At 41.8% G+C, this 15,954-nt stretch overlaps 2 protein-coding genes across 8 annotated transcripts; both read right to left on the reverse strand.

The window, feature by feature from the left end:
* Window positions 1-1,485: 1,485 nt before the first annotated feature.
* Window positions 1,486-9,532, reverse strand: LOC107217140 (muscarinic acetylcholine receptor DM1). Of its 3 annotated transcripts, none has more exons than XM_046740851.1 (7): window positions 9,231-9,532; window positions 6,250-6,434; window positions 5,469-6,005; window positions 5,073-5,364; window positions 4,216-4,342; window positions 3,780-4,103; window positions 1,486-2,767 (listed from the first exon to the last, which is right to left on the reverse strand). In XM_046740851.1, the coding sequence occupies exons 2-7, from the start codon at window positions 6,281-6,283 to the stop codon at window positions 2,081-2,083; spliced, it is 2,001 nt and encodes a 666-aa protein (XP_046596807.1). In that variant the 5' UTR covers window positions 6,284-6,434; window positions 9,231-9,532; the 3' UTR covers window positions 1,486-2,080. The 3 variants fall into 3 exon arrangements, with proteins under 3 accessions (XP_046596807.1, XP_046596808.1, XP_046596809.1); XM_046740852.1 differs by having other exon boundaries at window positions 5,085-5,364; window positions 9,231-9,531; XM_046740853.1 differs by having other exon boundaries at window positions 5,469-6,075; window positions 9,231-9,529.
* A 1,639-nt stretch (window positions 9,533-11,171) lies between these two features.
* On the reverse strand, window positions 11,172-14,997 carry LOC107217155 (5-aminolevulinate synthase, erythroid-specific, mitochondrial). 5 transcript variants are annotated; one of them, XM_046740854.1, is made up of 4 exons: window positions 14,959-14,997; window positions 13,376-13,424; window positions 11,940-13,234; window positions 11,172-11,847 (listed from the first exon to the last, which is right to left on the reverse strand). In XM_046740854.1, the coding sequence occupies exons 1-4, from the start codon at window positions 14,980-14,982 to the stop codon at window positions 11,626-11,628; spliced, it is 1,590 nt and encodes a 529-aa protein (XP_046596810.1). In that variant the 5' UTR covers window positions 14,983-14,997; the 3' UTR covers window positions 11,172-11,625. The 5 variants fall into 5 exon arrangements, with proteins under 5 accessions (XP_046596810.1, XP_046596811.1, XP_015510026.2 ...); XM_046740855.1 differs by lacking the exon at window positions 14,959-14,997 and adding an exon at window positions 14,575-14,780; XM_015654540.2 differs by lacking the exon at window positions 14,959-14,997 and adding an exon at window positions 13,831-14,699.
* Window positions 14,998-15,954: the final 957 nt, after the last annotated feature.

Genomic DNA, 15,954 nt, shown 5'->3' on the forward strand with positions numbered 1-15,954 from the left:
GCGGTGTAACGTACACCTCCTCGTGCCTTTGGCTTTCTTAGCTGCAGCGTTCCCGTCCTACGGAAAGAAACGGGTTCGTGGGGCGAGGCAGGGCGGGGGATTCCCCCTCGAAGGCAGTTTTTATTTAGAAAGCTCGCCCGATCGGTCCTTCAAACGAAAGCATGAAAAGGATTAATTGAGGGATGAAATTACCGTGCCCGATGACAGTCACACGCGGGACTATTAAAAAACGTATTTTTGAATCTATCCCGAAAGCTAGGCATGGTAACCGTATGAGCTTAATTGTTTTCGCAATTTCATGCGAATCGCCGACTATCCATGGCTGTAACCACACTTGATCAACACGGCACTTTTTTAATGACGTAACTTATTTTCAGACTTGCGCGGCTACTCCAAGAGCGGAGAATCAAAATAATAAACCGAAAGCGCGGTGATGTGACAGCTAGGAAATCGGAGCATACGTAAGAGGGTAAGAGGCGTTTGCTAAAATTGGTCCATTCTTTGAATTTAGCTCTCGAGTTAACCAGACGCGGCAGCACTTGCTGGCAGGTAATCTCTTACCGTCTGCCGGTTACCGATCTAGAAAACCTACCGACACTGGAAACGTTATCGATCGCCAATTAACTGCAATCACCTATGCTAGGCTTAAACATAATTCGATGAGCAAAACCAAATAAGGTTAAACAAATTGATAGTGACTGCGTGAAGGAGAATCACCTGCTTTCAAGATCGCAGTTGAAAAAGGGATAAATAGGTGATCACGATTTCTGATACAGAGCTTAAAATCAGCGATTAAAAAGATCTCTACGACAAACGCGCGGTATTAATGGTACGGCAAAATAAATTTTGAAATATCATTATTGCCTTATTTTTTCAAAAATCACTGATCCGTCTTACCGTATTCCTGGCTGGTACCTTATCCCGATGGTCGGTAATCGAAGGTAGATCAAGGTGGCCATTCCGGGATTCAACAAGTTTTTAGTAAGTCCGGACAGAAAGTGACACTTTTTCAAATCTCGACCATACAGCGTTCGATTAATCGACAGAAGCTCGAGGTGGATTTGAATTGATTACGCGAACTGAAGTGCGAACGAATAATTATTGACCATTGAATGATCGTGTTACGAGACTTATTGAATATTTTTATTATCTTCAACTCGTTTAATTACAGTAGAGTAAAAAACGTTTTGTTTTCATTTACAATATCCTATTATTATAAAACACGTATATAAACATAGATTGAGTACATTATATGATAATATGTCTATTCTAGATTTTAAAAAATGTCTCGTTACATGTATAATATAACGTGTGTGCGCTCGCTCTTACGACTCCCTTAACTTTTGAACCTCTAATTTAAAGCTTTATTTGGCACGTTTATTAGAATGTCATTCGGTACGGAAGCATTCGATTTTATTTAGTTATTCATTGATTTTGTTTTGTTTATCTCTTTATTTATTTATCTGTGTTTTTTTTTACTCATCATTTATTTATATCCTCGTCATCCCACACGACGACGAGTATTTTTTTTTTTTTTTCTTGTGTATAGTCGTTTTAGTTTTTTTCTTTTTTTTTCGCAATTTTCTATTTTTTTCTTCACCTTCTCACAATAATATTTCGATAAAACATTCGTTATTTATTATTATAAATATACTCGTTCGATTCTATAGCTCGTATAGCAGCGCCCGCGCCCGCGCCATTTTATTTTTATTTTATTTTTTTAATCGTATTATACTTGTACGTTTCGACGAGATTATCTTATTACCCGTTGCAAAGTGCCAACCGTTTCGTCGGTATATATGTATACATGAGATATACCTGTACTACATATGTATTTTATGTGCGCGAAGATGTGTTTGTATATATATATATATATATATATATATATATATATATATATATATATATATTACACATACATATGTATTGGTTATTCACGCGGACGATAATCGGGCGACGTTCCAACGGTGGTTGTAATGGTAATATAACTATCAAACTGCACAACGACTACTATACTCGACAATTGATTACTCGTTTTACGTAACTCGCGTGTTATCATCACACGTCGATAATTAATCATTCAATTATAATATCCTCGGTTCACCGCCGTTCTGTCCCTACTATGCCATTTACATGTGAGTATTCTTACGTACGTTCTACGAAACGACGCGTTGCACAACGCGTAACACACAGGATTAATCGTACTATTAATGTAACAAAGATAATAGAAAAAGTCCCACAATTCTTGAGGAATGCAGCCAACGCACGCGGTCAACGGTTTCAACAATACAAGTATATTGTACGGTGTCCAGGTTATTATAAACGCAAGTAGAATCGCCGAAAGCGTTTTGGCCGCCTTTGTGTCCGCCTTCTTCTCCTGCGGCTTCTTCTTCTTCTTATTCGGCGTCTTGTTGAGCAAACCCCTACCACCAACACCACTACCACTACCACCACCACCACCACCACTGCCGCCACTACCGCCACCCCCCGTTACCTGCTTCGGTACTATCTTGTCGTTCAACGGTGGCGTCCTCATTTCCGATATGTGCGAAGGCCGCCTCAGCGCCGGTGCTGCGGGTCCTGTGAAACCGTGACATTCACCGTGACCACGCAGCGAGTACTTGTAGTTTTCATCGAAGTTCTCCACCGCGTGATTTATCCGTAGACCCACCATGTCATCTGAGTACATTTTAATGCTAGGAACATCGCTACCATAGGCTTGGCCGTTTCCATCTGCGGTAGGTAGTCTTATCAGTATCGTGTACACCTGAAATGTTATTTCAAATTTTTTTACACCCAGAAATATATCATAACTGAATGTATGCTAACGATGGAAATCAAAACCAAAATGAACCGTTTATTCCTCCACATGGATTTGAAATTTTCAGGACTGGAACAATGGACTCCAAATGCATGGTTTAATATTTGCGTTCACCGTGAAATAGAAATTGGCGTCCGCGATTACATAGCATTGGAAAGCAACAAACGCTACTACTCAAACGACACTACGAACGTAGGGAAAGACACCTGAAATAAAAGGTTTGGGTGTGGTCTTGTTGGGGCAAGGCCACGCCCATAGGCCAATAGAAAATTCGGCCTCTCCCTGTGTATCTCCCACTTGAAAACCACGGACACAAGAGTCACGCGATTAGAGGAGATAGTAGTTTCCGATATCACGGTAGTCACTTAGCAGCACTCATTGTCTCCTTGCGGGGAGTCAGGCCACAGAATTGCCTAAAGACCCGCTGCAGGTCAGCTAGTATCTGAAGATAAAAGCTTTACATTCTATCTCCTGCCGTTTCCGGTATAATTTATGTCTTCCTTTCCATTTCTATCGCTAACGCGAAACTCCATAATTCCCTATCTTGTACTGGATGCAGTTGAAGCTTACAAACGAACAAAACTACATCCCCTGATAGAAAGGTTGTTGCCTCTATGCCAAGTGTTAATAAATTACGCCGTGAGGGCGTGGCTGGACCATCAGAAGCCACACCCAATTTTTTTATTTCATACGACTCACCCTGTACAACGTTCACGCGTCTAGAATGCAACGATTTCCAAAGTGGGATGATTCGAAAATTCTTCAAATCGTAGCGACGTGCAGTTGTTACTTGCTTGTGAAAGTAAGTTTTTTTTTGGGATGTTCAAGATACGGTTCAGAAATTGAAACAATCGATAAACTTTTTCAGTAAATTGGCAATGTTGACCTACGCAACCTTGAACACGGAGTGACGTAAAAGCTCGGTAATTACTGCACAGTGTTACGAAATTTTACCTACCGAATCATTCGAAGTACTCTTCGTGGTGAGCCGACCTTTTTCCGTTACCCCACCGTAGCTCGGACATATCGTGCAGGCCGGGGAATTATTGCGACCGATTGATATTCCGGTGGATTGAATGACGCTCAGGGAAGGGCATCGCGACATGTTGCTCGGAAGAGGCGTCTCCGCCGATATAGGGGTCAGGGTTTCTTCCCAGCCATGTCCCGTCCTGCTGCTTTCCGGACCCCCAACTTCGTCATCGTCGTCGTCGTCTTCACGTCCGCTGTGCCACCACGCGATGCACCAAGACTTGAGCCAGATCCAAGAGAACGGCCGATGTTTCTGTTATTCGTTACACGTTTATTAAAACCCTTCAGTTGCAGACCGGAGGCCGGAATTTTATTATAGAGTGAACAGCAGCAGCTGTACCGAACTGCGGTAAGTACACACTTACGATTTTATATTCGGAGTAGCGACCATCGATACAAGACGACGTAATGTACGTTGTATTGATTTCGTCGGCCCCGACGTTGGACTCGCTTCGTTGCCGTTTCCATTCGTCCAAGTCCAAAGCCTCGTCGCTAAACGCGCGGGACAAACAAGGGGAAAACATTTGAATATATGTATTTCTTTTCACCTTATAGAGACCGTGACGACGGAATTTATGATTTTTTCACTGCCTGTATACTCGAAACTTTTTATTGTAAAACGGTGTGGATACCCGCGGATGAGACGTTATAACACTCTACTCAAGTACAGAGAGAATGGATATATAAAAGCTGAGGGAGCAGTGAAAAGATCTTCCATCCACGAGTTATAAACTTCACTACACGTGCAGTGACTATTGACGACAGCCTCGTTCGTTGATTCGATTCGATTCGCACCCAGATAACGTTTCCCCGAGTCTATACAGCCTCTGACATGCAACATGTTCAAGCAATCGATCATTTTCACATCTCTTTTTCAACATGCGTATGAAATAGTAATGGGCTTACATTAAACTTCACGTACTGTCGACGCATGCATGATGTTGAGCAACCATTCCCAAGTGGTACACTTCGTACGTATGTATTCAATGTTTAAGGTCTTTACCTTGCTGCTACATTTTTCTACACTCCCTACAATAGCGTAAGGTGTGGAGTAGAATTGCATCAATCGGTTGTTGCCATCCCTACACTAGCGTAGATAGTATAAAAAAAGTGTAGCAGCAGTGATCAGACCTGAAAAAATGTTGTTATCTGGGTCCACTTCTACATGAGCACATATAACATGTAACGTACAACGTATAGTAATGATATGATCACGGTATACCTATGCATGTACCTCGAGTTGCTGCGTTTGCTAGCGTCCTTCTTTCCGGCTTGCAAATTTGGCAAATCCTTTTTACGCTTTTCAGTTTCCCTCCATATTCTCCAATAAAGGAAACACATTACGCTAACAGGTACATAAAACGCTGCGATTGCCGTGCCAAAAGTAATGTAGTGATTCGTTTCGATGAACTGTATGTAGCAGGCATTGTCGGGTACTGTACGTTCGCCCTCGATATAGGGCCAAGCGTAAATCCACGGTGGCCAAAGCAGTATGGATATTCCCCAAGCGCAAGCTGAAAATATATGTGAAGTAATATGAACCAGGCCATTCCGATGCTGCTGTTATACATTCGTTGGTAACTCCGATGAAAAATTGACATCGAGTCGATCGACTCACCGATCATTATACCAGCTCTGAAGGTGGTTCGTTTTGCTCTGTACGTGAGGGGCCTGGTCACCGAGAAGTACCTGTCAAAGCTGATGATGAGGAGGTTGAGAACCGAAGCGTTGCTCGCCAGGTAGTCTAGTGCGAGCCATGTGTCGCAAATATGGGGTCCCAGGGGCCAGTAACCGAGGAGGGTGGAGACTGTGAAAAGGGGCATGGATATGAGACCGATTGCCAGATCGGCGACGGCCAGGCTGAAGAGAAAGTAGTTCGATATCGTCTGAAGCCGTTTATCTATCTTGAACGATATCATGACCATGCTATTGCCGATCACGGTGGCCAGACTGAGGCACACGGCGACTATGGTGATGAGGACAATCTCGAAGATGGTGTAGCGCGTCGTTAATCCAACGTTGGGATCGACACCCTCCAATGCGGTCTCGAACGTCGAATTAAGGCTCTCGTTGCTGTGACGGTGGAGGCTCTCCGTTGTTGTTACGTTCATGTCGTCGGAACGTACGTTTCTCCTCTCCGCGACCGCTCGCTTCCCTGCACTCGAAATATCGTCAACTACATCCCATGCCAATTCCAGATACGAGCAAGATCAATAGGAGGAAATCTGGAATGAACAGGGTAAACGGCACTAAGTGCGTGGGCGCACAAAATTAAGGCTGTGGAATACGACGAAGCTTTTCGACTTGGTTGCGAATGTCAACTCGGAATATTCACAGCTTATTTTCAAGGAGCTCCGGCTAGTATGACAATAATTAATTTGCGCACGGTGTTGGCTTACTCAGCGACGGTGGATCCCCGTTCCTGAGGGACATGTCGAGCTATCACAATCGGTTCCTGTCAAATGGCACGCGTTTCTCCCTCCTTGCGGATCCATGGCAACGAGCGGCGTCGCGCTCCAGCTATTTCGCTGTCGAGACGGTGATCCCCCGGTTAATGTGCAGGCTCTGATAACCGCATTGGAACCTGGAAAACGACACGTTTCACGTTCTTGGAAACCGTGAAAATACTCCAATTTCGTATTCCGTTTTATTCCTGGTTGATGACACGACCAATGGCGCTCGGAACAATCGTTGGTCTTGCTGTACAAGTTCTCTACGACCACAGTTTGATCGCCAACACCGTACACTGAGATCATTTGATCATTTCAGTGCCAATACCAAAACTTCTGGTAATTGCGACATTGAACCATTGTAGTTTAGTTTACTATATTTTTTCAGCTAAACAAGGTCCCAAAATCAATTCACTGTTGCACAAATATCGAATTGTCACAACAGTTAAAAGAAGATACAGTACGTATGAATATAATAAAAAATAATAGTAACGCTTACTAGGTTCTTTTGGTTACAGCCACAAAACCAATTTTTATTTTGTGTTATACTCGGACCGATATTTTCCGTTGGTGGTAAAAAAATTGAAATGTACAGTCAAGAACTGTATTATAGTAACCAAGACTAGAATTTTTTTTCTTGATCTTTTCTCCTCGCCTTCATCTAATCTGCCTCGCATAACGACTCGGTGACAATGCTCCAGTCAGGAAATGCGTTTCACCCGAGGGGGAAAGATAGTTCACATTTTCAAAATTGCTCATCACACCCTGAAGTAAATTCTGCAACGATATAGTGGTGGTAGAACTGTAGAAATATCACAAAACATAGCGTAAGACATAATGATGAGTGCATGTTTTTTTAAAATTGGATATTGTGACTTTCCTACTTTCTAATCTTGCTTACACATTTTTCACCCCTTGCACCAGCAGCGATACTCCGATTTAATTAACCAAATAGACGTCTGCAATACCGGTCAAAGCAAATCTTGAGTCTGGATTCTAGGTATCAAATTTTGATATCTTCCACGTAACTAATAGGCGAAAAAATAGTTTTATTAAATAAAGTTTGCTTTTTATTTCAGTGACCTGTAACCTGCTGCTTATACCACGAATCAAAAACTACGAGACTTATTTATCTACGTAAGAGAGGGAGTAGAAAAAAAAACAACCTTTATAAGTAACAAATGAAGATATTTGTTATTATTCGATGTATAGAATCAAAGTTTATTCATTTTAATATAAAGTATGAAAAAAATGATAATTTTTCTTTTTTTTGCTGACCCGTGTGACGAGACGTGGCAAAATACGCGCTTCGGGGTGGAAACCACGTCTTCAACACGGTTCCGGTTTCTCCGGAACGATACCTCGGCATTAGCGGAAACTTGCAGTCCGCTCGAAGCCGGGCGGGTCGTGCGCTTGCAGCGAAGGTATGCGAGTGTAGGTATGACAGGGGCGAAGGCAAAGGAACGCGCGCGCAACGCCAGCGACACTCTCGATTAAAACGTTTCGTGGCCGGAGCTCGCCTCGCCCGAATAATAATTGCCAGTTAGCAAATGTAACAGGATTTGACTAAAAATTCGTTTTTTCACTTTCAATAACTTACGGCGCTGTTATCCGCAGTCGCACAAAACTTCCTATCAGTTTTCCATAATCGTCAATTATATCATTCGCCCTCAATATTACGCTGTTATAAGCAATTTTGTTATCACTTTGCGCTTTGATTTATCTTCGGTAATTCATCATCTCTCACAATTCCGTAATGTGGTCGCGATCTGTTTGCAGAAGCCAAAGTTTTTTTTAACTTTCAACCGTGCACTCAAATCTTTGATTGAGAAATCAATTATCCCATTCGTCATTCTTTTCCTCCGTGAAACGGATCCCTTTTTTTAATTTTTCACTCACGGTAATACGCTATTGAGACAGCTGTTATCGCTGACATGTTCAAGGGTTAACGGAAAATGCAATATGTATATCATTTTTCAATGCCAAGCAAGTTGGTTTAGGAAATGTTACTTCAAAGTCTACGTTAAAGACCACTGCACATCCTTCTATGGTTTACGGTATTACCAGCATGATTATTACTTGCGCCAGTATAAGGTGAGGGCGGTAACTCGTCATCCCTGTCTGTCAATGGTTTGGCGAATAGTTATTTGGCATCGAGGATACAATTGCCAGCTGACTTGTTTACGCGTCGGCTTATGTACGACAATAATCGTGATAAAAATACGAAGGAAATGCGACCCGACAGAAAGGTAGGTATGGGTATGTTTAAGGAGCTTTTGGGTGTAGCGCAATCGCTTTGCACAGTGGACTTTCCCGGTTTATCCCAGGTACGTACCCACACTCTTCGCAAAATAACAATCGAATTTTACGAACGATTGTACGCCTAAATTCACCTCAAATCTAACGAGACGTAGATCTCGTTTTATATCTCCCTAATCACTGAGGTTAAAAATCTGAAATGTATTTTGTGCATCAAAGTCCAACTATCAAGTTTGCGACACGACCAATTAGTTACAAATTATAACGCAGTCGCGATGTGCCCGGGTGAGAATTTGGAGCCCCAGAGAAACCCTTTGTTCCCCTAAGAAATTCAATCCCCGATACTCAATGTAAAAGAAATTTAAATCCCGAATATCGAACCGACCATCTGAAAAAGTATTACCGCCTATACGGGGTGCGCATTCAACATTTACAACTCGTTCAGTTGAACCAAAGGACCTTTTGCAATCGGACCGAATTATGATTGAGCTAGGGGTCAGAGCGAAGCTGGGACTGAAAAAACGAAAGATGAAAGAAAACGAACGAAAGCGCCAAGGGTTGCGAATAAAAAAACAAAAAAAAATAAGAAACTCGTCGAACACACCGTGAAACTCTCTACGAAACAAAGAGCCGATGCGAAAATTTGAAAGCTGAATGAGCGAATTACTCACGCGTTGACATCCGTCCACTATCCTCGGACTTCTGCATCACCGATGGACCAGCCGATGGGGGCTTAGGTTAACGGTGTGCATTTCCCGGTGTTGAACTTCGGCCTGCAGTTGGCCTTTTGGCTTTCGAACGCGAGTCGCACACCCCACGCCGCGATACCCTCGAGTATCCTGCCTCTTGCCACCTACTTCTCTCGCACTCGGCAGTTCGGGTAGCCGGTATAACTGAGCCCCGCCGACTCGCACGGAACACGGTATGGACCCTCACGGCACAGGGCGTGGGCAAGTGTACATTGATTTTCAAGGCGCGCGCATCCCGCCCGCGCGATCTGCTCCTGTTCATTCACAGATAAGTGAACGCATTCATCTTTCGAATTAGCCGCTACCTCTTCCCGGAGGCAGAGACTCCCTTATCCTCCACCACCACCCCCTCACCTCTGAGTTCCCAGACCCCGAAAGTCGCCGGTCTCAGTCTCTGTGTACTTTCTTCATCTGCATGCTCCGCGATGCTTCGGAAACGACGGATCCGCCGGACCCCGTTTTACTCTCTCCGATATATCTCAATGCGTGATGGATGGACTCCGATTATTAGATAAGAGTCGCTAGATACCGCCGAAGCACTGGGTGATTCTCAATCCTTGAAAATTGAGCTCCTCAGTTTACAGCCTTTAATGCGGTTGTTTGCTGCGATAGGTAAGTCAAATGCCTTGACCGAGGAAACCGAAGACCATGCTCATTTTTACTGGTATATTTGCAATACTCGAGTCTTTTTGAAAATCGAGGAACGGTCGAACAGATTATATAATGGATCTTAGTTTTATCCTCCTTGCTTTAACTTTCATCCATTGTTTGATCATCGATGACCTTAACTATGGGGCGTTTGAAACTGAGGTGACATACTTTGACAGTTTGAATGAACTCCTTTTTGGGACTTGACTAAGATATTTGCAATATTTGGATCGTAAATTTTTTTAATATGATAGAGAAAATGCGAAAATCTATCGGACATTGTTGTCCTACAATTGTTCTATATTCAATGCGCCAACAAAAGTGTACAAACGAATAATCCGAGAATTGGAGTCTTCCAAAAATGTAAGAAAGTCAAAGTTGGCCAATTGTGACTCAACCACACGATTGACAGTGACATCTGATGGTAGCGTGATCTTTATAAATCTGTAGAATCTGATTATTATCGATACAATTGGAATTTTTCAAGGGTTAATAAATACTGGAAGTGCATCTTGTAGTAAAAATAGAAAACACTCGATACAGGGGCTGGAATTATTTGTATTAGTAGGGCAGTATATCTTTCAATTTCCAGAGATCAATTACGCTAAATACTTCTCAATTTTCGGTTCATTGCCTCGAGCTCTAATTTCATACTGCCAGCAGTCTGCAGCCATCATGGGCTACAAAGTCCAAGATTTAGTATCAGTCTTGACTAGCGATTACCTGCTCGAGGGAAAGACCGATGGTAAAATTGTCGGGTCCAGTAGTAGTAAGGTGGCAAAATCTTGTAAACTGCTTATGGCGCCAATTCAAAGAATATTTGAGAACTGTATAGTACCGGTTAATAATACGTTTGCATTTTATAAATTAGGTTTGACGAGGTTGAGCGAAACTTTTCCAAATGTCAGCAGATGATAATCGTAATGAACATTCCATTATCACTCGGCGAAAAAGAATTGGGTTCTTCTTCTCTGGAGAAAAAGTGGAACGGTCACTCTTATCAATTTTTTACGCCGAAGAATACCGCCAGTATCTCAGTGGAGCAATATGACACGGTCTCCAGAGTTTGGACGAGTGAAATTTGCAGCCAATGTAAGCGGAGAAGAGGAAATAAACTGTGGAATTGCTTACGCTTATATGTGATCACGTTTCGATGGTTTTCTATGTAGCGCGGAGGAATTCTGTATTTTTGTAGCGATCATCAAGTGTCGAAAGTAACATATTACAATAGTTTATTTAGTGATGCTCTTACCAGAAGTTCATCAGTAGATTGGACCAACAAACTTCTTGCACTACATTTTGGTATCGTTCCATTTATTATATTGTATAATACTAACGATTATCATCAAAAGTGCAACTAACCAACTGTCCATTATTTGTCACTTACACATTTTCACAGTGGTTACAATATATTTAGGACTGTTTTTCGCTCATCGCATACAGTACGGATTATTTCGTGCCGTTTGCGAATTAAGGTCAAACGTGATGATATTTGTCCGTTTCACGATACATTTTTACCTACACTTGTCAGGAATTCTTTCTCCTTCACTTTTTTCTCCTCTGCGTTGATTTTCCATTTCTCTACAATTTAAATTCAGATCTACATGCGCATGCGTTAAAAATGTAGTACTAGTTATTTCGTATTTCAATACCAAACTTCGTATAACCGTCATTGAACAGAAGTCACTCTGGGCAATCCTAAGTCCCTCCAAACGTCGACAATATCGCGAACGAGATTGTTCATCATAAATTTCGTGTGGAACGGCGTTGGTGCCAGTCGCAGTTTTTCCTCGCCCTTAGCGACCGTTGGATAATTAATTGCCTGAACGTAATGCCCCTTTTCCCTCAGTAAAGTGTCTGCTAATCGAGCTGACATTTCCGGATCACCGATCTGAAACAGGAAGAAAATTTCTCGACATCGATACGCGATATATAAGTCGAAGAAAATCAAATCTGGCAACATTAGATTCGAGTCAACCTTACCTTTATCGGTATAATATGCGACGGCGATCGTTCAACCGGAAGCCGAGCATTGGTCAGGGCTGATTTCAAGTAGGCAACGTTCTCCTGTTGAGATTTTCTCAACCTTCTACCCTCGTCCGAAGCCAATATATCAACGGCTGTTAACGCGCCGTACAAAACGGTGGGTGGTAACGAAGTGGTGAAAATGAAACCAGCCGCGTAGCTCCTGACAAAGTCGACCATGGTCTTCCTGCCTACGATGTAACCGCCCATGTTACCAAACGCCTTTCCCAACGTTCCGGAAATCACGTCCATCTTGTCCAAGACGCCGTCGCGTTCCCCGACACCGCCACCCTTATTCCCGTACAATCCAACCGCGTGAACCTCGTCGACGAAGGTCATGGCCCCGTGATGATGGGCTACATCGCACAACTCTTCCAGGGGACAAATGTCCCCGGTCATGGAGTGGACCGTTTCGAAAGCGACTATCTTAGGGATGGTTTTGTCCACCCTGGAAAGCAGCGAGTCAAGATCCTTGGGGTCGTTGTGCTTGAATATGTGCTTTGGAACGGCGCTGTTCCTGATGCCCTGGATCATTGAGGCGTGGTTACCGGCGTCCGAGAATATCTCGCAACGTGGCATCGTCTTGGCGAGCGTGAACAAGGTCGAGTCGTTCGCTACGTAACAGGAAGTGAAGAGCAGACCGGCCTCCTTTTCGTGCAGACGGGACAAACGCGCCTCGAGCAATTCATGGCCGACCGAATTACCGGATATGTTTCGCGTCCCGCCTGCACCAGCCCCGAACTTCTTAAGCGCCTCGTTCACCGACCGCAGGACTTCCGGGTGACGTGACATACCCAAGTAGTCGTTGGAGCACCAAACCGTTATCGGTTTCTCACCCCAGGAGTATTCCATCGCTGATGGAAACTCCGTCACTGATCGATTCACCTTTTTGAATATACGGTAAGAGTGATCAAGTTTCTTCTGCATTATTTGCTTGTGAAAGAATTCTTCGTACGGAAATTCTGACGGTTCTAATTTGGGCAGAGGAGACCTTGAGACTTTGTCTTTGACCGTGACCGACTCAGCAACGGCACCATTTTTTTGGCGCACATTGAGAGACGGAGAATATGGGCAGTGGTCTTTTTCCGTGACCGGTTCTTCCTGGAGCCGGGGCTTCACCGATAATGAGATAAACATTCGGGACATAACTGGGCAGTGTTGTCGGTAATTTGACACCAGGGAAGAGCCGTAATTTCGAACGTAGTTGCTCGAAAGGTTCGATAGAAATGGGCAGTGCATGCTTTCGATTGGACCTGAAAGTGAAATCAAAATATAGATTAGAGCGTTAAGTTAAATTGGAATTTCGGATCAATGTTAAGGATGTTTTTCAAAATCATTCGTGAAACGCTTTGGGCAACGGATCGATGATAGTGTATAACATGCTGAGGAATTACCTTTCACGGTCTTTGTCAGATAAAAAGTCACTTGGAAAAGACGAACCCGCTGAAATTAAACGAAAAGATTAATTCCTATTCACTCTACTTTTTTTTTTCTTTGTTTTCGAAGTGCAAAAATTTCTGAGGTACTCGACCGGATGATTAAATATCTATCTGACCTCATGCAGCACCAATAAATCTTTCCTTGCGTAGAAGTAGTTTTTATACCTTGAGTAACGGAATCCGAATTTTAAGGCAGATCCATACCTAAGTTTCGGATCTTAGTTATTCATCGCGTTTCGTGATGTTTTAAAAGTTCGACTGGAATGAACTGATAACACCGCGGTTGATGACGTTGATCTTTTGTCAGCGAATTTTTCAATTGATTTAATTATCATATTTTTACGTTCTGGCCGCACGACATTTGAAATAATGGTATAAATTTCGCTTACGGTAGTTATGCAAAGACTTACATGCCGGAAACGATGCGCTGCAAGTCACGGTGATTGATCAGCAAATAATGAAAGCGAATGCGTAGTTTAGAAAAATTTTCATTATTCAGGAATTACGAACAGAGTGGTCACTACTTGCGAGTCACGTGATGATGTTTAAAAATTAATTCCGCGCATGAACAACTGTAATAGACATCGTCTTGTAATCTACAGATAATTGGTGTAAAATTTTACTTATAATCATTCACACGATTAATTATCAGCAACTCACTCCGCAGCGGCTTATCACTTTATATATGAAACGGCAAATTTCAATTAGGGATAGTTGAATTAATTTAGCATGCACAGCTGATAGTATGTACGATATAATGGATTGTTGATATTTTTTTGCCTATACCAATTCTAGCATTAATTTATAACTGCCTTTAACAAATATTTAAAGTAGTCATTTTCGTTGCTAACGTCAAAGTAAATGTTCAGTTTATACTCTTATTTTCATATCAATTACTGACAATGTGTATACAACGGTTATTATCGATCACGTGCTTTTTGAATATACAAACTTCCGATAAGGCAATGACTTTGGGATGTGGTAAAGATGAGTTGACAAAACATTGAGATGTATAACTGATAAACTTTTGTTTAATGATATAGATTAGATTGTCACTGAAATCATGGTGCCTCCGTAATGAGTTCTTTGTGAAAAAGTTTCTTCGTCACCGATGCACATCACTTAAAATAAGTTTACTGTATAATTTCACTTACGGGACCAACTCCCATAACTACCGAAGAAACTAGAGATATTTCAGCCTTGATACAAGTTGTTATCTCTGGGAACGACTGCTTTGGAAAGATGAGGAAATTTTTTTTTGTTTTTTTTTTTATTAAATGAACAATAAATAATTTAACTAAAAAATAAATAAAGGAGTTAGGACTGTTAAAACGCTTGACAGTCCTGAACGGTGTTCAATAACTGGCCGTATGAGAACTACTCCTAGTCCGTTCGAATGCTTGGAGCAAAGTGTCGTAAGTTTTGCAATGTCATGCTGGTGTTTTCATTGGCTCTCAGTGAAGGCAGGCCTTTATAATAACTGACCGTCTCTTGCATTACGTAACGGTCTGCTAATATCTAGGTAAAAGGAAACTTGCATCAGCTGACGGCATTTGTTCCATTATGGAATCAAAGATGATAATCCATGTTACAGGTAAGTACTTTTCTATGCAAATACAGATGTCACACGATTCACATGATCTTATCTCATTCTATTTCGAATCCAACGGAAGATCGTCGCTCATATCATGAATAATACTGAAACTTTTTTCTCATATTCAATTTTTCTGTACACCTGCATACCGCCGATATCAATTGAACAAGTATGAACCGGTTGGAGTCATAATAATGTTAATATTTTAACTCACAATGAGAGAAGATGAACTGAATGACGAATTGAAAATAATTTCAGACTCAGCACTTTAAGCAACTAGTGGCAATGAGCAAATTCTCATATATCAATAGGCAAATCTCAAATATCAAATATCTTAGAAATAAGAACAGTTTTTAATAGAAAATGTACTAGATAAATAGTATAGTTTTATCAGTAACTCTCGTATTGGTTTCTGTAAAAGCTCTGCTTAACTTTGATTTGTTATAAATCGAACTATTTAAAGTGCTTGACAAAATTTTTTTATACAACTGTCGTAGCACATACAATACGATCCGACCTTGTGCCCGCGTTATGTTATACGGATATAAGCTATTATACAAATTCAAATGAATTGCGTTTGGTTCTGCGATGAATAGATACATGTATAGTTAATGAATAAAATTAAATAAATTACAAATGAATAATAAATCATGATTCCTGTGATTGCATCTGCATGAAGATTGTATAATTCTTGCCCCGTTATTGGTCATCTCTCATTAATATGATCATTTGATGATAATCTGCACCCCTTGATCGTCACATACACGCATTTTAATGACTGGTTGTTATTTCAGGTCAGATCTTTCGCCAAGTACAGTTAAACACGAGTGAACGGCCCGGCAATGAGAAGCTCACAATAGTGACTATTTATCAGTGAGGATGACGTATTTTTGACTACCCATGATTCGCGTGCTTCGAGATGAAACGTACGAAATACCGT

The sequence above is a fragment of the Neodiprion lecontei genome, chromosome 5, assembly GCF_021901455.1.
Source record: "Neodiprion lecontei isolate iyNeoLeco1 chromosome 5, iyNeoLeco1.1, whole genome shotgun sequence".
NCBI classification, from domain to species: domain Eukaryota; kingdom Metazoa; phylum Arthropoda; class Insecta; order Hymenoptera; family Diprionidae; genus Neodiprion; species Neodiprion lecontei.

What these genes read in the sequence shown, in the direction of transcription:
- LOC107217140 (XM_046740851.1), bottom strand. Translation starts at nt 6,283, where the DNA reads ATGTCCCTCAGGAACGGGGATCCACCGTCGCTGA. An exon ending in CGGGGATCCACCGTCGCTGA is followed by an intron (nt 6,006 to 6,249) that starts GTAAGCCAACAC and finishes TTTCGAGTGCAG; the next exon opens with GGAAGCGAGCGGTCGCGGAG. An exon ending in CAGAGCTGGTATAATGATCG is followed by an intron (nt 5,365 to 5,468) that starts GTGAGTCGATCG and finishes ATATATTTTCAG; the next exon opens with CTTGCGCTTGGGGAATATCC.
- LOC107217155 (XM_046740854.1), bottom strand. Translation starts at nt 14,982, where the DNA reads ATGGAACAAATGCCGTCAGCTGAT. An exon ending in TCTGACAAAGACCGTGAAAG is followed by an intron (nt 13,235 to 13,375) that starts GTAATTCCTCAG and finishes TTTCACTTTCAG; the next exon opens with GTCCAATCGAAAGCATGCAC. An exon ending in CGCATATTATACCGATAAAG is followed by an intron (nt 11,848 to 11,939) that starts GTAAGGTTGACT and finishes TTCCTGTTTCAG; the next exon opens with ATCGGTGATCCGGAAATGTC.